At 36.2% G+C, this 20844-nt stretch overlaps 6 protein-coding genes across 9 annotated transcripts; 4 read left to right on the top strand and 2 right to left on the bottom strand.

The window, feature by feature from the left end:
* Nucleotides 1–896: 896 nt before the first annotated feature.
* On the bottom strand, nucleotides 897–4142 carry LOC124297009 (putative riboflavin kinase). 2 transcript variants are annotated; one of them, XM_046747554.1, is made up of 5 exons: nucleotides 3945–4142; nucleotides 3548–3657; nucleotides 3237–3388; nucleotides 1700–1802; nucleotides 897–1292 (listed from the first exon to the last, which is right to left on the bottom strand). In XM_046747554.1, the coding sequence occupies exons 1-5, from the start codon at nucleotides 4028–4030 to the stop codon at nucleotides 1168–1170; spliced, it is 576 nt and encodes a 191-aa protein (XP_046603510.1). In that variant the 5' UTR covers nucleotides 4031–4142; the 3' UTR covers nucleotides 897–1167. The 2 variants fall into 2 exon arrangements, with proteins under 2 accessions (XP_046603510.1, XP_046603511.1); XM_046747555.1 differs by lacking the exon at nucleotides 3945–4142 and having other exon boundaries at nucleotides 3548–3865.
* LOC124297006 (leucine-rich repeat-containing protein 71-like) lies at nucleotides 3961–7786 on the top strand. Its single transcript, XM_046747552.1, has 11 exons — nucleotides 3961–4008; nucleotides 5205–5302; nucleotides 5491–5579; nucleotides 5638–5713; nucleotides 5797–5943; nucleotides 6093–6272; nucleotides 6668–6745; nucleotides 6877–6952; nucleotides 7069–7197; nucleotides 7398–7547; nucleotides 7630–7786. Exons 1-9 carry the CDS (start codon nucleotides 3964–3966, stop codon nucleotides 7174–7176), a joined length of 897 nt encoding a protein of 298 aa, XP_046603508.1. The 5' UTR covers nucleotides 3961–3963; the 3' UTR covers nucleotides 7177–7197; nucleotides 7398–7547; nucleotides 7630–7786.
* A 546-nt stretch (nucleotides 7787–8332) lies between these two features.
* LOC124297011 (biogenesis of lysosome-related organelles complex 1 subunit 5) lies at nucleotides 8333–9282 on the top strand. The gene is made up of 4 exons (XM_046747558.1): nucleotides 8333–8366; nucleotides 8497–8579; nucleotides 8670–8858; nucleotides 9016–9282. The coding sequence occupies exons 1-4, from the start codon at nucleotides 8348–8350 to the stop codon at nucleotides 9181–9183; spliced, it is 459 nt and encodes a 152-aa protein (XP_046603514.1). The 5' UTR covers nucleotides 8333–8347; the 3' UTR covers nucleotides 9184–9282.
* Nucleotides 9283–9398: 116 nt separating this feature from the next.
* LOC124297007 (transmembrane protein 199) lies at nucleotides 9399–10470 on the top strand. The gene is made up of 2 exons (XM_046747553.1): nucleotides 9399–9816; nucleotides 9920–10470. Exons 1-2 carry the CDS (start codon nucleotides 9399–9401, stop codon nucleotides 10171–10173), a joined length of 672 nt encoding a protein of 223 aa, XP_046603509.1. The 3' UTR covers nucleotides 10174–10470.
* LOC124297010 (chromatin accessibility complex protein 1) lies at nucleotides 10341–11821 on the bottom strand. Its single transcript, XM_046747556.1, has 2 exons — nucleotides 11502–11821; nucleotides 10341–11331 (listed from the first exon to the last, which is right to left on the bottom strand). Exons 1-2 carry the CDS (start codon nucleotides 11634–11636, stop codon nucleotides 10924–10926), a joined length of 543 nt encoding a protein of 180 aa, XP_046603512.1. The 5' UTR covers nucleotides 11637–11821; the 3' UTR covers nucleotides 10341–10923.
* A 157-nt stretch (nucleotides 11822–11978) lies between these two features.
* On the top strand, nucleotides 11979–19135 carry LOC124297005 (steroidogenic acute regulatory protein-like). 3 transcript variants are annotated; one of them, XM_046747551.1, is made up of 11 exons: nucleotides 11979–12549; nucleotides 12868–13167; nucleotides 13289–13369; nucleotides 13514–13594; nucleotides 14027–14077; nucleotides 14276–14408; nucleotides 14583–14797; nucleotides 17031–17186; nucleotides 17261–17365; nucleotides 17481–17656; nucleotides 17743–19135. In XM_046747551.1, exons 2-11 carry the CDS (start codon nucleotides 12925–12927, stop codon nucleotides 17936–17938), a joined length of 1437 nt encoding a protein of 478 aa, XP_046603507.1. In that variant the 5' UTR covers nucleotides 11979–12549; nucleotides 12868–12924; the 3' UTR covers nucleotides 17939–19135. The 3 variants fall into 3 exon arrangements, with proteins under 3 accessions (XP_046603507.1, XP_046603506.1, XP_046603505.1); XM_046747550.1 differs by having other exon boundaries at nucleotides 11982–12549; nucleotides 12912–13167; nucleotides 13514–13591; nucleotides 14024–14077; XM_046747549.1 differs by having other exon boundaries at nucleotides 11984–12549; nucleotides 13514–13591; nucleotides 14024–14077.
* The last annotated feature ends 1709 nt before the right edge of the window (nucleotides 19136–20844 follow it).

Genomic DNA, 20844 nt, shown 5'->3' with positions numbered 1-20844 from the left:
CACATTACTCGTATATTGGTACAAGGTCTAAAATACTTACTGCTCTCCATGGTTGAAATACAAAAGAATCATTCAGTCAATTATCCCACCACAAAATATATTCTCGTTCAGTTACACGCGCGATGCGATAACATTATACAAATACACAGACGTGTCGATCGGTTTATAACGTCCATCAGATAAATGATTTTCTTTCTTTTATGTTTACCAGTATAAAATTGCTGATCATTGTACGCGTATAACATTACACACGGTGTACCCACGTCAACTGATCAATGGTGTGGAACGATGGTTGTTTGCTTTTCATTCTACGAACGCGAATCAGGACGGTACGGAACGCTGCAAAGCGACATGCCTCAACGAGATGTGTATGTACGTTGTACGGCAGGTAAACATATCGGAAATTACAGAGTATTCGCGGATTTTGCAAATCTATAAAGCATCGCTTGAATTAAACAGCCTTCGAATATTCAGCTGGTAAATATTTCACGGTGTTCTTCTCTTCTCCACGTGTAGTTCGTTGAAAACAATCAATCAATCACGGCCAGGCATTTGTTCTGCTTGTCTTCCACTTCAGAAATGACAATGCAAATAAGTATGGTTTAAAAATATTGTATTTTTATTAAATATTCTGTTAATACTAATGTCTAGGAGTAGAGAATCTGATGTACTGTAAAAAGCAGATAGAAAACATTCACCACAATCCATTTTAAACATCAATAGTACGGAGAAACTGCTACTACGAAATTTTATCTAAGAAAACGCTACTCTCACGTGATTTATATCTGAGCAACTTCGTACAGATATTATCCAGATCCGTGTACCCGCTTAGCCTATGCAATATTTTTCCGATCAGAACGTACACAATTGATATAATATACACACCCCAACACGTACGAATTTTGTCAAATTACGTCAATGAAAAATAATGGCTGCATCCGTTCATAACGGGATAAATAATTGTATCTTTTAAAAAGGCAGCTTGAATATCTGAATTATTAATTTACAAATGTTGAACCACATGTGTTCCTGTCGAGCGATTAAAACTGTAAAATTATTGCGTCAACACATCTTGTGCAAATTTGAACGATCAAGTGCATTACACTTCACATTTTTGACTATATTTCTTTACGCACACAAGTGCCTACAGCGAATGAGAGTCATATCTCAACCTAACGTGTTCGAAGCCGGATCTGTAAAAAAAGTGTGCGTCTTGTAGGCTGCCATCTCTGGTTCATCAAGACACTTTTTGGCATTTTCGATATCTCCTTTTATTTCAGCTATAAGATCCTCTGAAACATATGAATGAGGTAGCGCTGTTACGCATTCTAGAAATAGAATCCTTCTAAACTTTATGGGCAAGGTTGTTTACGGATGAACCATTCGAGGAGAGCGAGGAATGTAAAAAAGGCGATTAGCTAACGAAACAAATCGAATGTATAGTGGAAATTAATAGTCCTCCGGTGATGATTTAGAAAATATTCAACACAACGATGAAAGGATCATCAGATTTTTTACTCTGATTGATAAAGTACAACAATGAAGTTAACCTGAAGGTGAAACAATTATACAGATTCTATTATTCGAGGTAAAACTTCAATACAATTTCCTGAAAAAACGTAGTCAGCGGGAAGTAAATGGAACATTGATATGGATCTTATCATTAGGATTGAAACTGTGGAATAATAACAATCCTCACCGATGGAAGTAAAGTCTGCTTCAGGCCTCAAAAACCCGAGTATCACGACCCTCAACTCCAATCCATACAAATCCCCAGGATATTTATGGATTATGTGCGTTTCCTGGCAAAAAACATCTGTTAAAATAGTCACTATTAGAATAACCAAGCTACAAGTTCCCTGAAAATTGTAGGTTTTGCGCACGATATATCTCCCAACGGTAATAACGCTCTTATTACGCTGGTTACATCTAAACAAACTGTTTATTTTGTAATCAAAACTCCGTTAAGATTATTGTAAAACTAACCGATGAATTTCCACCTCCGAAATGTAGACAACTTGTTTTCCCTATAATTTTTCAGCTGACTTATGTTTACGATTCGTCCTTACTGTTTATACGAAATGCAAATATCAACAAACAAGAAAAGCTGAACTCGAATGAATAAAGAGCGACTCATTTTTTCATCTAAATACCCAGATAAACGATGTCAGCCAAGTATCTGCGAATGAAGAATCTAGTAAACTACAACGAAAAAAAATTAAATTTCCAAAAACTGTTGATTATATCAGTCTTGAGATTTTTACAGGGTCAGAGATATGATTGACTATTTTTAGACTGATTCAAAAATTTTGAGAGGATTTCTGGAAGTCTCTCGAAATTTGCAAAGAAAATATAATATTTCGCTAAGTGAAAAAGAAATGACAATCAATGAGCAATTATTTCCACACTTCATCAGGTGAAGTCAAATGGCTGGATTATTTCAGCTTGTCCAAATATATAGTGACCTAGCCATTCCAGCGCGCAATGGTATTACATTATATATAAAAAAATTAGCTCAATTACAACTAACTTTACATGCAGATATATTAACATACTGGCCATAAATCATGAGATTTAAACCAGCTGTTCTTTTCAGATTTTCTAGAACTGAAATTCAATTTGTCGCTCAACTCGTTTCATAATAATATATATTGCAATTTTATACTTTTACGTCCTATGTGCTTAGATAGCAAACCATACAAATTTACGATGGCCAAGCCATCCCAGAATAATTTAATGTATTTTCTCTTAAAATCTTTCCCGACCTCGAACAAAATTCTTCAATATTTCCTCAACTCGCTCATTCGCTCTAAAAGATTTCCTTCGTGTCTCTTAGTTTTGCAAATTTCCAGCTTGGATGAGAAGCCTGATTACTCGGCATATTCTTTTCAAACAACGAAGAGAAACATCATTCGTTTATATAACTTTACAGTGAAAATATTGTTGAAATATTGTGTAAATAAAAACAAGTGTCAAATGGTTAAATATTTTAGAGAAAGATAAATTTCATGTTACTCGGAGTGACTTTAGTGGAAAGCCAGAGTTTGCCGACGAACCTTAAAGATGTTCAAATCACCTGCCAGTGAATTTTGTTGAAAACTTAAATCAATATCTTACGAATTAGATGACGAACAACGTTTTGCAGATAAATAATCAACAGAGCTAAGGCGCAACTTAGGGTGGTTCAATATTGATAGACTAGGATCATGTATAAAACACATGTGTAAATTACATACCATCGACTTCTGAGTATTTTGGAAAAATGGGTTCCACCCTATGCTCATTACCATCTTATGTACATCCCCTCTGTCGACGGATGCCCATCCATAATAAATACCAGTACCGATCTCGGGGGGTAGATTCTGTACAACTTCGGTTGGGAAATTTGCTGTGAAATAAGATAGGTAAATCAGAAGTCGTGCCAGACATGGTGATTAATATCAGCTTCATCTGGTGTGCAACCATTTTTTTTCACATGCAACGGTTCAAATTCACGAAATGTGTATGTATATGCGTACGAATGCGTAAGGAATGCGTAAATACGAACCAGTCGGAATGCCCAGTTCCTTGGATCCGCGTCCAAACCCCTTGACTATCTTTCCGACGGAGAAATGTGGCAGGCCGGTGCTAGACATCTTAGTCCGACTGATGCGACTGCTTTCATCGTACAGTGAGAACGGTAGTTTTATGACTCTTTCCTCCAGTGCCTGACATTTATTATCATTATACGGACCAGCTATTGCGTGTCATTTCGTCACTCGCGCCACGAGCATTTCGCGCGTCTTAGCCCGCCTAACGTAAATAAACGACAAACGTGAAACAATCGCGATGACGACTGCAAGGGCGTACATACATGCGTACGGAATCGATTGTCACATGGTTGGTCACGTGAGCGAAATGCCAAACAATAAAATGATATGCAATTGTAGTATTAAATCAAATACCTCTCGAATGCTCTTTGAAATGAGAGCGCAGAAGTACGCGCAGCATTCAACAAAGAGCCGATCTGTAAGCGATTAAGAAAATACATCGTCACGAATACACAATAGCATTATCAAACAATACTTATTGTGCTTAGCTACGTTTTCAGGTTACGCAAATATCTGACTTCAAGCCACTTCAAGCTCGGCGAACGCCGCGCAACGCCGCGTTGACCCGGCAAACGCGGGCAAACCATTATAAAAAAAGCCCAAGGCTAGCTAGTATATAGAGATCAGTGGTTTGCGGTCTACTTTAGTCAACCGTAGACAAAAGAGTTTGAAGACGGTTAACCCTAGGCAAATTTTCGTGACCGGTAGTCAGCGGGTAAGTCGACTTGGGGCTATGAGAAGCCGTGCTAGCGATCCGATATCTTCTTTATCGGCGGGAGCCGTTTACACGCAATTCCGTAAGCATCGAAAACACGCGGAATCAGAGGTGACGACATTAACGATAACAAACTGAACCGAAAAAGCAATCAGTCAAAGTTCCGCTGGATTCAAAATTTGAATTGGATCTGAACAATCTATCCAATAATTAATTATTTCGTCAATGCCTTTGACTGGCAGCTGCGGAATTTAGCTATAGATGAACAGCTGGTTCTTGATAAGCCCCGAGACAATTTACCTTCTTGACACGTTTTTCATCGAATGAACACATGTTGGAACGATTATAACGTTGACTGAAGATATATAGTCAACGGTTATAAGAAGCTAAATTCATAGCATTGCAGCTATTCAACAACTGAAGCGATAGAATTAATGTAGAGATTAATTACCTTGGATAACCGACAGCAATCTTTGTAAACAGTATCATGGCTACAGAAAGAAAATCCAATCGAGCTTTTTCCAGGCAGAGTTCAATTAGATGTGAGCTGGGTAACGTTTAAATTCGAATGATTTTGATTGTTCAATTACAACAAAATTTTTGCCGACTCTGCCATGTAACTGTATGTTTGACGTATAGCCTACAGCAACCCGCCGCAACCCAATCGCAGATCGTTGATGAAAGAACCAAACTTCGTTACAGATTTTCTGCAGTCATGCTCAAACCTCGGCGCTTACCCCCTTCCATACTTCCGTGTAATTCCCTATTAAATTATCTCATTGTTGGAATACTTGGTTCAAAGCATGACAATCATGTCTAATATCGCGGACTGCATAAGAACAAAATCCCAAAATCGCTTTACACAGAGTCAAATAATAATGAATAATTATTTTCGACAGATTACTGGAGGAAAACAAACTTTCGAAATCACTTTGGCAGAACCTATAGATGAGACAGAAGATGCTGGAAAAGTTTCATTGGAGCTAACAACGGTTAGGTATAATACGTGATTTTGTATAATATGATGATTATTACGCCGTAACTATAATTAACAATCCTCCGTGTCTCGAAGATTTTGCTTCTGTATCTCGAAAGGTTGCGTGTCTAGACACAGATTTTTTCCATGTCTCTAAGAAGCCGTCTTTGAAGACACGAATACAGACATCTTTTTAATGTTCTTCGCAGGCAAAAACCTCAAATGGATGCAACCGTATTCAATTTATTATTCGATCATCAAGTACACTTGGACAATCCGGTAGATCTGCGCAGCAAAGGTAATTTTCTGTTGAAATTCATCGTGTAATTTCATAGATTCATCAATTTTTTTCACAGATTGTCATGTTGACGTATTCATGCTGGAAGCGCTAAACAACAGCATAAAGAAATTTTCCACGTTGACAACTCTGAAGTAATTTTAAAAACGAAGACAATGAATTGACATCTTAACCACACAGTATTTATTGGTATATTCATTATATTTAAACCTTACAGATTACAAAGATGTTTCATAGATGAATTTGGAATTGCAAAAATAGCACAAATTTTAGCCGAACCCGGTTCCACAATAAAAGATTTGAATTTGGACATGAACTCGAACACGAAACAAAACCATCACCTTCTTTGTGCCACAGGGACTAGGTAAGTCATGAATTGGTTTATCACGAATTAGTTGAGACAGCGAACTGATACACGCTGACTTGAGCTTTGAATAAAAATATTTGGAACCAGAAGTAGATGGTACAACGAAAAAAACAAGGTGAAAAAATTGAAGAAAAGTTGATTTTCAGGCTTCTTTATCTATCACTGAAAATGTGTGAAATAAACGACGACGGAGTGGCGAAAATAGCTTCAAATCTGTCTTACCACGATGAACCATATACGTCCACATTAATCGTGCTCAACCTTGCAAATAATACTATTTCTCAAATAGGGGCGGAAAAGATTGGTAATATGTTGCGGACAAACAGGTAAAAATACCACTCTTTGTCTACTATGGTGTATTACTTGTCCTTGTAAATCTTTTCGCTTTTCATTATCATTTTCGATGTCGCTTCTGGTTATAGCCAATAGCCTTCCTTGTAAAATGTCGTCGTTTTGAATGTCTGACGGAAAACGCCTGTCATTTTTTTGACAGGCAATCCGTACTGCATCAGTCTGTTGCCTGTTCTTAGGTTAAACATACACTTTTCCGGTTCTTGTATTTCTTACATTCTAAAAGGACCATAATTCAAATCAGAAATATTTCACGCATGGCTTTTATCAATATATCGAATGCAGAGAAACAATATCAAAATACAGCGATCATTGATTTTGTTCACCTCTGCAGAACACGCTTTTGAATTGGAATTTCTATGTTTAACAGATCATTACAAAGTTTGACATTAACTGGAAACAAAATAAACGACGCAGGTGTGAAATGCATACTCGACCAATTGAGCCCGTACGACGTATAGTATAATCGATTCCTAAAATTACATGAGCATCTATGAAGATAATGATTCACCGTACAATTCTAACAAAGATACATGATCTATAATTCAATTGAACGTATCAAGTGACCCAATTTCATAGGTTTACACTGACGCATGCCGAGATAGTGGAGAAGCGACGTAGAAACATTAACCGATTGAAACTCTGCAAGGAAAAAGTAATTCCGTGCATAATTTCATTATGCAAATGCATTAATTGTGGTTCAACGATTCATCTAAATTGATGCGACTGCTGCGATTTTATTTCAGCATTAACTTAATTGTTTTGTAACAGATGGATAATCTCTCCAATCAAACTTTACGAACTGGATCTACAGCCTCTGAAAGCAAAGAGCGGGGACGCGACAGCCGTATTTCAAAAAAACGAAGAGGTTTCGATTGATTTGATATTACGTAGTGTCAGGTGAATTGCTTTTACCTAATTGCGGATATTCGTAATTCTTCTGCGATTATTTTATATTTTAGCATCATCAGGTCAAGTAATTAGTAATTCAAGCGAATCTAGTGTGAACCGATCGACTCCAATCATCGTTCAAGTAACAATCTCATACACAGGTTTGTAATAAATCGTGAGACTTCTAATTGAAGCATTTTAATTTTTAGTCATTCGAGGAACGAGCAGAAGCCATGATTCCAGTTGATACCTATCCTTTGGTGAAAGACCTCATCCCAGTTGACGGAACCCTTATATGCCCTGGAAATTTTAGGCTTCAGCACTTGAACCTGAGCTGTAATTACACCTATACATACATTGTAACATTTCACGTTGATAATCGCGTATCAAAGTTGTTAAGTGCTAATGAGTATGAACGGTCAAGTAATTTAATCCTTTCAGGGCTGTGAATTGAATTAATTTCGAAGGAAGCATGATAGATTTTCTATGAAAACGTTTTATGTATATCGGAACCTTTTGAACATCGTATTTGATCTATTCGTCGATTCACTCTATTAATCTGACAACCTTGACTTTGATTAACATGCCATTACGGTATTTCCACAGTCAACCAAATCACTGAGAAGACACTACAGCGTATAATTGATTGCATTCAAAAGCAGCAATCTAAGTCGAACAGCGCCGACATTACGGAAGGGTTATGTCATGTAAACGTAGAAGTAAGTTATCTGTACTTGGCGCATGATAATGTCTGCACATACTTCTGAAGCACAATCAACTTGATCCTAATTACATGAAAATCAATTCTTACAGCATAATAATTTCGATGTATCTTGCGATCTCGCAAAACAGTTAAGCGCAACAATGGATCAACTTTGACAAAATTGAAATTCATAATTGCCACCGCAGTGGGTTGTCACAGCACATCGTTTTGGCGCAATTGTAGTTACATCATAGTCTTACATCTCTGTATTACATTCTATAAATAAAATGTATGATAAGTGCATGATCGCGTCGATGCCCACCGATTAAGTTCCACCCAAAACTCAATATCATCTATGTGCAGTTTCGAATTTTGAAAGCGGTCGAAATCCCCAAGATGCACCGCGAGCCGTTCGATTCGTTCACGTGACAGCAATTGACATACGAAAGAATAAATATGGCGTCGGTGGCAAAAGGTGTGATGATCATGTGACAAGTAGTACGATTAATTACAAAGCTTCAAACAGTTTGTCAGGATTTTCCAAGACTAATTTATATTTCACATTTCATATACTTGCCCTCCCTATCACCCCGTGTCTTCCTCAGACGCTGGTGAAATTTGGAGCCGACTGTTTGACCATCGACCGTTCGTCCAGGGCGAGATCAACTTTTTCGTTCGGGAGTTTGAGGTGTGTTCGTTGTTTTACTTGGGGTTTTTCCTTGATAAGATTCTATTCTCAGGACGAGTCGTATTTTCACTGACTTATCGATTTTTCAAGGAAAAACGAGGGGACAGAGAAGTGGAGCGGCTGTTCAAAATCCTAGAGTACTCGACTGAGCTTGGACAGAGTCAATTTGACCGTACGGAACAGCTCGGCGATTGCCACTTGCCTAGCCTCAAAGCCAATTTGGATGTTGCGCTTAGCATGTGCCAACGAGTCCTTGAAAAAGAGGACAAAACAGACCACGTACGAACCAATTTTTTCTCAAGGATCCCCGCAAAATCCGGAATGAGCATTCTATAACCAATCATCGCCATAGACAAACGAGATTTTCATTAATTGCTATTTGATTATTAGCTGAAGGAAACGCTTATATTTTTAAATTCCACTATATTGCTTGTAGGAAAATAAACTTCAAGTGAACCGAGAGGCCAGAAAAGCCCAGTGGCTAAAGTTCATCAATGACATGAGCGACAAGTGCGAGAAAGTGGACAAAACTTTTGAGGAAAAAGAAGAAGAGCTGAGAGAATTTTACACCGACTTGGAAGAAAAGTTGCACATTTCTCCTTAGTGTTTTTTTAATCAATCCTTCGTTCATTTCTATTCCCTTGTATTCCTACCTTCTGTAACACTCAGATATTGAACTGTGATAAAGAAAAGATAAACTTCATTCCAACCCAGATAAATATTTGAAAATCCTGGTATTGTTCTACACACATATATATATATATATCTTTTCCCACTTCCAACCCCATTTTGCCCTGATTTCTAAAACAAGAAGTCACAATGCCTGTAGGACCGATTAAAAATCCTCTGATAACAATCAAACCTGGTGCTGCTTTGATAGAGTTTATAGTGAAAAAAGTAACTGATATAGAAAAAGCACCAGATGGCATAACTACGCTAAAAAATTCAACTAAGAAACAGCGGTCAAATGTTGTGCTGAGACTAGATGATGTCAGATGGCTGAACAATTATCTGATAGAGTGGAGAAAAACATCTGACGAAAAGTTCTACATCCACGAATTTTTGGAAAATTCTGAAATCATTCTCCCAGCGCCAGAAGTGACCCCTAGAAATCCCGAGCTCGAGGCTAGAATTCAGAAATTGATACTTCAACAAAATAGTCGGGATTATCGAGCTATGACTAAGAACATTGACTCAGTGAGGAAAAATTTTCCTGAGGATACAATCGCCTACCAAAGTGAGGAAAATGTCTTAACTTTTCTTCCAGTTTTATCTGAATATCTCTCATTTCAGTGTGGACTATTTTTTCAATGCTTATTCACTGGTACATTTTGTTTCAGTGAAAGAAATGAATAGGCATCTCATCGCTGTTGCCCAGTTCATCTTTTCCGTACTTGCTGGATTTATGTTTGGCTTTATTGGCATAGAATTAATTATTGGTAATTTGGACTTTGGATTTAGATTGTTACTGGGTATAATTTTTGCTCTGATCATTGCACTAGCTGAGATATATTTCTTGGCTAAAAAACTTAATGAAGAAGACTACATCATCACAATGGATGCTCTACCAACAAAAAAACTTCATCAAGAATAATATTAGAAATTGTAGAAACTTTTGTTCCTTTTAGCGATTTACAGTGTTACCCATATGGTCTAAACACCTTAATTCTTTTATTTTTTTTATCCGTTCACATTTATTTACCTAAGTTGATGGATAATAATTAATAATACGAGGTAGGATAATAAAAGTGACATAATTTATTACTTTTTCCTTCATTGAAGTTTAACCTAATGTGTTTTTATTATTCCTTACGATAAGATGTTCGTAATGTAGTTCTGCCATAACAGTGCAGTGACAACTTAATAATAAATTCCAAATAATCCAACGATACAACTTGTGCAATTATTGAATAAAGATAAATAGCTAGTTTTGTAAAAATTTTTAACACCAAGCCAACGTGTTAAGAGAACAAAATTTTCGGTATTGTATACGTAACTATTTAATGATTAAAAATAAGTTATACAATAATTTAAATTCAAGCAAACAATATGGTTTAAGTAGATACAGACTGTTTGGAAAATTACTTGAGCTAAATAGCTCAATAGAATAGAAATCCGCACGGGAATATTTGACTTGAAGAAAATTCAATGTGCCCTGAATCTAACTGTGATAATCCTAGTTGTAAACCATATCCTTTCCTTTGTGCATTATATATATTTAGGGAAAATTTCATTTCTCTGCGTAAATATAGTTGAATTTCAGCTGTCTCAGATTCTGCTCCAAATAATCGTGTCTAAACCTAACTTAATGATTATTCAATCTTAGAACTAACTTTTTAAAATTCTAACCCTCATTTGAATCTTCTTCACTGTTGCTCAATTGATTTTGTCCATTCTCCTTTTTGCTGGCATCTTTATTAACAGACTCATCACTCGAACTACTGGAAACATTGGCATCCCCGTTACCATTTCTTTTCTTATCTCCGTCGTCGTGTGAAGAAGTACTATCCGATTCACTGTCACTGTCAGAGTCAGATGAACTTTCAGATGAGCTGCTGTCAGATGACACTGGATTTTTTTTAGCCATCATCTCCTTGAATTCCCTCACTGTAATTTTCCGTGGTACTATTTCCCGAAGGAATTCGAGTGTTTCGCTTGTTTGTACAACCTCAGCCAAGTTCTTGTAGTCCAAACTACCGCTCTTGTTTCCTTGACGGTGGGCCTCAACCGTCAAATGGTGAATAAATAGTTCCTGTAAATGAAAGGAAAAACAATAATTTTATATAAGTATTTCGGAGTTCTCACCCATTTGAAATTCCCGCGGTATTAAAGAAAAAAAAGGCATCTGCCGGTTGCCTAGCCACTCGGCGCGGTACTTGAGAGTTGTTGGCTTCGTTAATCGAATAGAGCATATTGTCGTACCGTTGCTTTGGCAACAAGGAATAAACAGTCCTGTCCGACGGTCTCAACGTATGGAGAACTTTTCATTATTGTTTTCACTCGGGATAGGGGTAAATGCAGATCTTTCGGCTTGTGCGGTGAGGCTTGGGACGCCATTGCTTCAAATTCACTTCTGCAGTCAGCTGCTAGTGACGTAACGCCCGACTAGAGTGTGTGCATGTACGTGGTTATAATTCTAGATACCACAGTTGATTGCAGAATGTCGGGGAAATTCTCTAGAAAAACTTCCAAAAATCAAATATACTATCACTTCACACAACATCAGCGAAGTAAATAAAACAATTTTGTTCGAAATTGACGCAAACTCTGTAGCCTACTTCAAATCTCTGCCAGGAATGACGCCGCGATCAAATTGACTTTGTCACCACCTGGCGTGTGAAAAAACTACTTTTTCAATGGTAGATCAAATTGTTTGATAATTAATACCAGTTATTACTGTCGGAAAGTGGCGTTATTTGTTAGGTAATATTTTTTACAATTCGATGCAAGATTTTCAACTCACACTCCATCCGCGTCTCATATCTGAAGGCTGAAATTCTTGTCTGATACAGTGTCAGGCGAATTGCCTTCAGACTTTAAACGGCTGGCGACGCGTGCATGTATTACCAACATTGCCACAATCAACTGTCAATGACTGTCAATAGAATCAGCTGTTCGAGAGTCTCGTTAACGCGCTCGTTAAATAATTGAATGAATCGGACAGGAATTATCTTAACAAAAAGACAAAACGAAAGATAGATGTTAGATTCAATATGGCGACAAGTTTTCGATCTGACAGAAGAAAAATTGGACACCACGGATGCATACAAAGCGCCTTGTTGGTTGGAGTTTAAAAATGATTCAGTTCAAAGAATAATGTGAGATAGCATCGCACGCCTCGAGCATCTTTCCGCTCGACTAAGTAAACTACGTTACAGAGGATCCAACGTTCGATATACTGTTAACCTAGCACCATTTCGCCGTTGTTGTCCTTCACCACGGTCTTCCTTCACCGTCAACATCAGACAAGGTGAGATATTCATAGTTAAGACTGGGAAAACAAAGGCTTGTTTTTTTCCGCATGTGATTTGTTTCCCGATACAACGATAAAGCGAAACCACTCCGTCTTCCACTTCCTGCAGCCTCTGCAGCCACCCAATTCCATTACTATGTACCGGGCGCGGCTCTTTCCACGGGAATTGTGAATTTACAAATTCGAAATTGGAGGTTATGTTTTTTTTGAAACGTCACTCAAAATATCGTAAACACTACGCGCTGTTTAAAATGTTTGGTTAAAAAATTATCCTTTCATAAAATGCGTAATCTTACTGGAAACACATCGTCTCAGCTTCTTCGCTAAACTGTGGAGACCGTTTCTCTCTTATGGGTAAGAATAAAGCCTACGATGATCGATGACGAACGGAGAATTAGAGCAGCTGCCGAGGCGCTGTTGAACAGATCACTACAATCCCAAAGAAGCTCTTTCACCCAGCACAGCATCAACCGAGCATCCGATGTAGTGCTTAGTGAAGATCTCATCGCAGGGACCAGACACCAGGGAAGAATGTCCAATGTCAGGAGGTTCTTTTGCCTATTCATCACGTTTGACGTATTATTCACTTGCCTCATGTGGCTCATTTGCACAATGGTAAGTTTCAAGAAACTCTGATCGCATGATCGAGCGAACAGACTGTCAAAATTACTTGTCTAATCTAATCAATTCTCAGAAACTTACCTATTAATACTCGAATGTTTTCCATTTATTCCAGTTTAGTGGAGACAACATAAAAAACGCATTTGTGAATCAAGTTATTCACTACAACATCAAGACTTCTCTATTTGATCTAGTGGTAGGTATTTGACATGATGTTGCTGTACTATTTTTAGAGAATATACCTGTAACTAGGTCTAGTTCTGCATGTTCATTTATTTTTTAAAATGATGGAGCTACATATGTGATAATTTGTTCTCTTTCTTTGTTTTTTCTTTTACAGATGGCTGCTGTCTCTAGGTTCACTGTCTTGCTTCTATTTTATGGACTTTTGTACATTAACCATTGGATAATCATAGCTGTAAGTGATTTGATTCAATATGATATACGGTATGCCAAAGATTAATGTTACATACGTTTAAATAAAAACGAAAATAAAGAAGTCATTGAAGAACTGATGTATCTAGAATAAATTTTTCAATGGTAGATCATTGCAGCAGTTGGCTCGATTTCTATTTCCTTGTTTAGTGCAATTTAGCAAATGTCACTAGTTCTAAAGTTGTTCACCTTAAACCACAAATTAGTAGAATAAAAAGTACGAATTAATTTTTTTATCCGATTGTACTCCAGGACGCTGATCTGCTGTCATCATAGAATTTCTCAATTATTATATTTATATAAAAAAAAAAACATCACTACCTCAATCATATTCTCTTTTACAATATACGTTTATATATGTATTCGAACTTAAAATTGGATGTGAGAAATACTACACTACTTATTTTCCCTGTAGCTGTCAACCGCAACAACGTGCGCTTTTCTCATCGCCAAAGTATTTTTTTTTGACGTAAGTGAAATTAATGTTTCAATTTAGAAATAATAAAAGTATGATGTATAGTGCTAGATTCCTTGCCAATCTAAATTTTTTTTTGTTCAATCTCACGACTTGCTGGTAACTAAATTAAAATGTAGAATAATTCCTTTAAGAATTTGATGTATATTGTTATTTATTGTTGATGATATTTAGTGTTGGCAATTATTTTAGTGGTCTGCGAGTAACCTGTCCGTATTTGTGGTGCTGCTCATTCTCTCATCATTTGTGCTGGCATGGAGCGAAGCTTGGTTCTTCGACTTTCGGGTAATCCCTCAAGAAACGCAGGCTAGAGATTGGCTTATAGGTGAGTTACAAATTCTCGAATTCTTTTACTTTCCAAAAGTTATTGCATTGGACAAAAGTGACTGTACAATTAATTAACGAGCTCTTGGTCCATGCAATATAAATCTTGTAAGTGCCCTTTTCAACCTGATAGTACAAAGAACCGTAATTTGCAAAAAAAAATATTTTCAACCAGGTTCTGCAGGATCAGAAAGAGCACCGCTTCTGCAACAATTTTTGTCTGGCCCACTTTCTCACTACACAGAAAGCGTTGGTAATTTTTATTCTCCAATGGAGACGCCAGAGCATTCAGATGACGATGAAGATGGGAGAGGCACATTAGCTGCAGGGAGAACAATATCGTCAGACCATTTCATCCGACCAATACTGCCCAAGTTAACCCCGGAAAAGGTTGGTAGAAACTTCAGTATATCAATGTTACACCATTTTATCAATTGGTCCTTGTTCTGATGTTGAGATAACTCACATCGAAAAATTTGTGCAAAGCAAGCCAATAGAGAATATCAGTAATCGTAATAACAAATCACACATAACACCAGAGTCTCTTAATCTGGATCTGCTCCAGCCGGGACAATTTGTCTGCAAAAGTAGGCATTGTCGTCATATCCCTCCCCACTTCTTCATTTACTTATTGGTCCACGACGCGTCTGGGGGTTCTGACTAATGCCATGGTGGTAACGGGGCCTTGCGAGTATTTGGATTAGCTTAGAAGTTTCACTTGCATTATTGCTGAGTACGGTGAACAAGTGAAAGCATATAGCCTATCAGACATACTTAGTTTTCGTGTTAAGAACTTGTTTTCCGATCTAAAATATTTTTGTAACTTAATACAAAAATTCTAGAAAAAGCTTGCGTGTGTACAATCAATGCATATCTGTGCAAAAAAAGTTCAGAGTAAAGACTAGTGAATGACTATTTATTACAAAAAAGGAGCCAATTATATAGGTTTTTTGTTTATTGAGATTGAAGTATAACACTGGTCAACCAAAAAAATTTATTTTTTGAGTTTATATTTAAATACATGAATTTTGATTCTATACATTAAACAATAACCAAAATCTTGATTTATTGTTTATAAAGTTTGCTTTTGTTTTTTTTTTTACGTTGATTATAATATGGGTGCCTATTCAGAAGAACAAGGAAAACGTTTTCACTAAGATGCAATGGACTTTGCACTTTGATAGTTATCAGGGGCAGTATAATAAGAGCAGGATAGAGGATTACGTTTAGGGTTTGTTACGAAAAAGTTCACATAAACATAAAAAAAGTACAATCGTACATCGTTATTTACAATAAATGTTTTAGCAAATAGGTAACTTTTCTTAAAATCCGAAATATTGTACTGGTTTCTACAAAAGCAAACTTTATCTGATAAAACAATTTTTTTGTTTATTAGTTAAATAGGAGTTTAAAAAATGAATCTCTAAGATTAGCTATATTCCAGTGATCATGACATATTTGTATTGAAAATATTTCTTGTCAGTTCGCTTTGAAGCCAGCTCAAATCCGTGGATTCTGAAAATATAATTTTTTCTTTTTAGTTATCATTTTAAAGCATCTCATTAACGATCGTCACATGACCTTGGTTCAGTGTAACTGATGACAGTATATGTGCATGTGAAACAGGTGCTACAAAGCAACGTGAAAAAATATTAAAGTGTAATTGACAGTGTATTATATTGAGAGTTAGGCCGTTACAAGCGTATCTACAGTTTTGATCATCGTCAAGCTGTTACCAACAGTTGTGCTCGCTACATACAGCATGAAGCTTCTGAAAGGCTTCTTCTTTGGCGATCGAAATCATAAAATGTTGGAACATAGCGATCACAAAAAAGAAAAGTACAAGGATAAGGATGACATAGATAATGCCAGCCATAATAAAGTAAGTTAGGAAGGATGAATTCTAAGAAGATGTATGGTTGATGTCATCTTGTCAGCATTTTTCTTTCTTGTGTTTTGATCATGAAAGGCAAGGCAAAAAAATTGATTACATTACTTTTACTTGCGGTGTTACACTTCTACCGTTAATACAGAGGATAATAATTTTGCCTTGCAAGTATTTCTTGAAATTCTTTACAAACCATTCACTCGTCTAAGTTTGAACAATGGAGCAAAGACTGATTCATAGACAGCTGTGATCTCTGCTCCATTTAATCGCTTTTGTTGTGCACCTTAGGTATCTGTTGAATTACTCCTTTTAGGGGCATGACATTTTGTTAGTCATCATCTGTTGGCAAATGTAGAAATTGATATTCACGTATTATGTATTACAATTACTAGGAAGGCACAAAAACACTTTGTTCAATATCTCAATTACCCTGCTATTTCAGCGTTGTTTATTCTTATCAAGTGCATCATAAATGACTGTCAAAATGATCCCTGACCAGTAGTATGAAAGGAGATTCAAAAGCATTGAAATTTTTTATTTTTCTTTTCTCAAAAGTGGTATTTAGTTATACAAAATTTCCAAATGTAAATCTTGCATGGGAGTTACATTGCGGTTGAATAGACGAACAATGCATAATAAAATTGATGTCGCAGTTAGTCTAAACAAGATTTAGTACATTTTTTCAATACCAAATTATTTACGTTTTCTTCATACTGCTTATTTTCTTACGTTAAGATTGAAGAATACCAAAAAATTGGAGCCGAGATAATAGATCGTTCATGGGAACTACTTAGCAGTCCTGATTGGGTTATAGAACAAGAAACTGCTGACGGGGACACAATATCGTCGATGCATCTTCCCAAACCTGATGGAAAAATAATGAAGATCACCGTAAGTTCTTCTTCCAACATTTAAGAATATGGGAATTTTATAATTCACACTAAAGTTCTTTTTCCAACTTATAGGGAATAATTGACATCTCGGCGCATGAGCTGCTGCAAGAATTATTCGAAAATATTGAAAACACTCCAAAGTGGAATAAGCACTTGGCAGAGTCAAAAAAGATCCAAGTGAGTTGGTTGGTTTTCTTCCCTAAGCTCTCATGAACATCAATTTTCATTCTACTGTTGCTCTCTTGTTTAAGTGAATTCGAAGAAAAGCTTTCAATCTTTATTTATCAAACAGATGATAGACGAGCAGACCGACATAATATATCAGGTGACAATGCCGCATGGCGGCGGAATCGTGGGAGCGAGAGATTTTGTAGTTTTAAGATGTTACGGAGAACGAAATTCGTGTCTTATTAGTGCCGGGGTTTCTATACCATTTCCTCACATTCCACCCCGTAAGAATTTCACACGGTGAGTATATGTACCACATTGAGTTAAGCAAAAATCTGATATCACATAATTTTTTATTTCAAATGTAACTGAAATTGTTTAATCAGGGGCGAGAATGGTGTTGGGTGCTGGGCAATGGAGCCTTTGGAGGGTGAGGAAAACTTGCGTTGCAAATTCACGTGGTTGTTGAACACAAACTTGAAAGGGTGGCTGCCAAAACGAGTAATTGATGCCTCTCTTTCCACTGTCATCGTAGATTTTATGCAGTTTTTACGTGAGCACGTACGCCAGATGAAAGACTGAATATTATCATATGGGTTATGAAGCTAATGATAAATCGATTCCTTTGAATAGCTAATATTCATCGCGATCTATTTATCGCCCTCATCTTGATTCGTTATTATGCATGAACTCTGTATGTATGACAAGTCTATGCGGTACATATCATGGGGTATAAATTGACCTTCGGTGAAAAAAAAGGAAAAGCCAACAAACAGAGAAACAGCTTGATACCATGACGTGGGTGTTTGACGTTTCATAGTTATTAATTTTTGTTTACTTTTTTCTAATCATTTGCAGATTACTGATTTTATATTCAAAATATAAGGAAATACGTCATACCTATACCTATAGTTTACCATTATGATAATACAACATCTTAAAGAGTTTTTAGGCAGGTAAAGTATTTTTAGTTGTATAGTCTCAAAATGGTTTCAATTCAGTAAAAAAGCATAATGGGTTATATATTTGTCGTATTTTATAATTACTCGTGTACACATTATCGTTTATCTTTCAAATTTCAATGCAAGCTAGGTATTTTCGAACTTAATCTTCAAAGTTTACTTTAGTCCAGGCTCTGATACCTATATATTGATCACAACATCTGTCACACTGATCAATTTCTAATATTTCCACTTGAAATTTCATACTGGTCAAACGATCGCCTATAATTCAGAAGAGAACCAACGTTATAATAGTGAAAAAAGAATGACCGAAACTTTACTTGTCTAACACTCCTTCACACTTTGCGGCGTGATTTTTTCGTACAAATCCTGCAATATCAGTCAATTGACGAAAAATATCGGCAAATTGTGCCATGAGAAATGGCATTTCTTTTGATTTTGTATCATCACTAGGTACAGAATAATTTTTAAACTTAATCTGTTTAGGAAGACATTGACTCATAGACATAATAATGATAAAAATTTGTAAGGTTGTGAATATTTGCTACATTAACATCTTAAAAGTGAGGTCAAGACATGTCTGAACAGTGATTATATATTAATTCAGCAATCAAAGGGTTAAAAGAGTCTGATGTACGTATAATAATTGTTGATGAATTCATACTGCGGACGTATTGCTGTACAATAACTGCATTCCAAGGTAACTGCTTGACCTGTACCTTCATAGTATCTGGCTGAGAAAAAGACAAATTGCATAAACTTGGAAATGAAATTAAAAAACATTTGTTAGAAAATTTTCCTGGCGTTCTCACAAGCGCAGATATGACATTTTCTATCTGAGACTTATTTTATTTTATGATTTTCTTTAAAGCATACCTAAAACACATTCATACATCGGCTAGCTGCGTACTAGTGAATCTGGTTATTTACTTTCACAGCAGCAGCTGAAATGCCAGCTTCCATTAACGCACCAGGTTCTCTGATTCCAGAACTAACTAAACATATAGTTAAATGGATGAATAAATTATCATCTACGCATAATATTTGCAGCTTCTTAAACGACCAAAATATTTTCTTTAGTCACTTTAGCATTCATTTGTATTTTCATGTTCGATCAAGCGCTTTTATGTCTGATTCTCACTTCTCTTTGATCTATGAATCTTTGCAACGTTTTCAACAAACAAACGGTCTTTTGAATCTTTTAGTTCTTCTCTTCGACATTCGTCAGGTATTGGCTAGTTTTCAGTATCACTTTTAGCAATATAAACCATGCAGCTGCAAGCATGAACCGTAATTTACTTTTCATACTACCTTATTATAATTATTATTGCGATCACTATTGTAAAATCACAATTGCATTTACACCGAGTCAAGTCAATGAAGAATCTACTGATATATAAAAAATATATAAAAAATAATATTGTAGATTGATGGAAGAAGTGAATACGAGATACATGTACATGTAATTGGGAGTAAGGATTGTTAAGGTACAAAAGTCATTACAATTTATTATTATTTGTATTTCTTGTAAGCATGTGTATATGTATATATAAATATTTTCACAAGGTTATTTTATAGATACAAGTGTAATTATAACGGGTGTAACATCAACGTGCAATTGTACATTCACTAGATATGCATCGAAGAGACTACCCAGTAAGCCAACGCGAGTTGAGCATGTCAAAAACGGAATTAAAACAAATTAAATAGAAATCAAAGTAATTGACACACAACTCGTTTTAATTCTATTAAATTTGGTCTAATTCGTGGTAATTCGACTTTTGACTATCTCAATAAGTTTTGGTTTACTAGGTACTAGAAGTATGGTGTATAATTCCTTGAGTTGAAAAACAATAATGTACTACAAGGCTGCGATAATTTTTTGGGCCTATAGAAGTTTGTGCTTGAATAATAAAAACTTATAATGATAGAAAAACAAAATAGAGTTTGCAACTGAAATACAATCGTAATAATATCTATTAGTTATCACATGCTTTAGTTATGCATGTATAATAAAACGATATATACGCATCTGTTTGCATAATATAACAGGGTTTCAAGAAGAAAGAAAAATACACGCTGAAAAGAAAAATAGGATAACGTTGAGGCGGTGATTTAAGTCGAATTGGAAATTAGACTGAAAACCATCAAGAACAGGGTGTTGTTCATTCTGTTTTTAGTGTAATCAAAATGGGGATTTAAATATACTTGCACACCCGCCTATACCTATATATATCGTGTATACGGTAAGCAGGAGCAGCTGTTATTTTGGCGCGCTCGTTAAAGTTTGTTTTAATCGTTGACGACGGGTGGCGTTTGAAATGGGTCAAAAACCGTTGAAAATAGAAGTTATCGGTTCGAAATTGAAAAGATTTGGGCTATTGTTAGCTCGGCGTGTATAACAGTTACGTGTCTGTTGGCGCGCGTTTCAAACGATTCATCTATCTGAGGATCACCGTGTCGAATGATCCTGGCAATTGGACGAAAGTCTGCATGATCTACGTAGGTACCGGGAAAAACATGAAA

The sequence above is a fragment of the Neodiprion virginianus genome, chromosome 2 (assembly GCF_021901495.1).
Source record: "Neodiprion virginianus isolate iyNeoVirg1 chromosome 2, iyNeoVirg1.1, whole genome shotgun sequence".
NCBI classification, from domain to species: Eukaryota; Metazoa; Arthropoda; class Insecta; order Hymenoptera; family Diprionidae; genus Neodiprion; species Neodiprion virginianus.
Note: the sequence above shows the minus strand (reverse complement) of the source record. Positions and strands in the feature narration are given on the sequence as shown.

Excerpts from the sequence above, each read along its gene's own strand:
- LOC124297011 (XM_046747558.1), top strand. Across the intron at positions 8,580-8,669 it reads TTTTCGTTCGGGAGTTTGAG|GAAAAACGAGGGGACAGAGA; the intron begins GTGTGTTCGTTG and ends CGATTTTTCAAG. Across the intron at positions 8,859-9,015 it reads AAGAGGACAAAACAGACCAC|GAAAATAAACTTCAAGTGAA; the intron begins GTACGAACCAAT and ends TATTGCTTGTAG.
- LOC124297009 (XM_046747554.1), bottom strand. The coding sequence starts at position 4,030 with ATGTATTTTCTTAATCGCTTACAGATCGGCTCTTTGTTGAATGCTGCG. Across the intron at positions 3,658-3,944 it reads TTTCAAAGAGCATTCGAGAG|CAGTCGCATCAGTCGGACTA; the intron begins GTATTTGATTTA and ends GTACGATGAAAG. Across the intron at positions 1,293-1,699 it reads AGCAGACTTTACTTCCATCG|AGGATCTTATAGCTGAAATA; the intron begins GTGAGGATTGTT and ends CATATGTTTCAG.
- LOC124297005 (XM_046747551.1), top strand. The coding sequence starts at position 12,925 with ATGATCGATGACGAACGGAGAATTAGAGCAGCTGCCGAGGCGCTGTTG. Across the intron at positions 13,168-13,288 it reads TGTGGCTCATTTGCACAATG|TTTAGTGGAGACAACATAAA; the intron begins GTAAGTTTCAAG and ends CATTTATTCCAG. Across the intron at positions 17,187-17,260 it reads GAAAAATAATGAAGATCACC|GGAATAATTGACATCTCGGC; the intron begins GTAAGTTCTTCT and ends TCCAACTTATAG.
- LOC124297006 (XM_046747552.1), top strand. The coding sequence starts at position 3,964 with ATGAGAGCGCAGAAGTACGCGCAGCATTCAACAAAGAGCCGATCT. Across the intron at positions 4,009-5,204 it reads ATTCAACAAAGAGCCGATCT|ATTACTGGAGGAAAACAAAC; the intron begins GTAAGCGATTAA and ends TATTTTCGACAG. Across the intron at positions 6,746-6,876 it reads ATACTCGACCAATTGAGCCC|GTTTACACTGACGCATGCCG; the intron begins GTACGACGTATA and ends CCAATTTCATAG.
- LOC124297010 (XM_046747556.1), bottom strand. The coding sequence starts at position 11,636 with ATGGCGTCCCAAGCCTCACCGCACAAGCCGAAAGATCTGCATTTACCC. Across the intron at positions 11,332-11,501 it reads TCCTTGTTGCCAAAGCAACG|GAACTATTTATTCACCATTT; the intron begins GTACGACAATAT and ends TTTCATTTACAG.
- LOC124297007 (XM_046747553.1), top strand. The coding sequence starts at position 9,399 with ATGCCTGTAGGACCGATTAAAAATCCTCTGATAACAATCAAACCTGGT. Across the intron at positions 9,817-9,919 it reads GGATACAATCGCCTACCAAA|TGAAAGAAATGAATAGGCAT; the intron begins GTGAGGAAAATG and ends ATTTTGTTTCAG.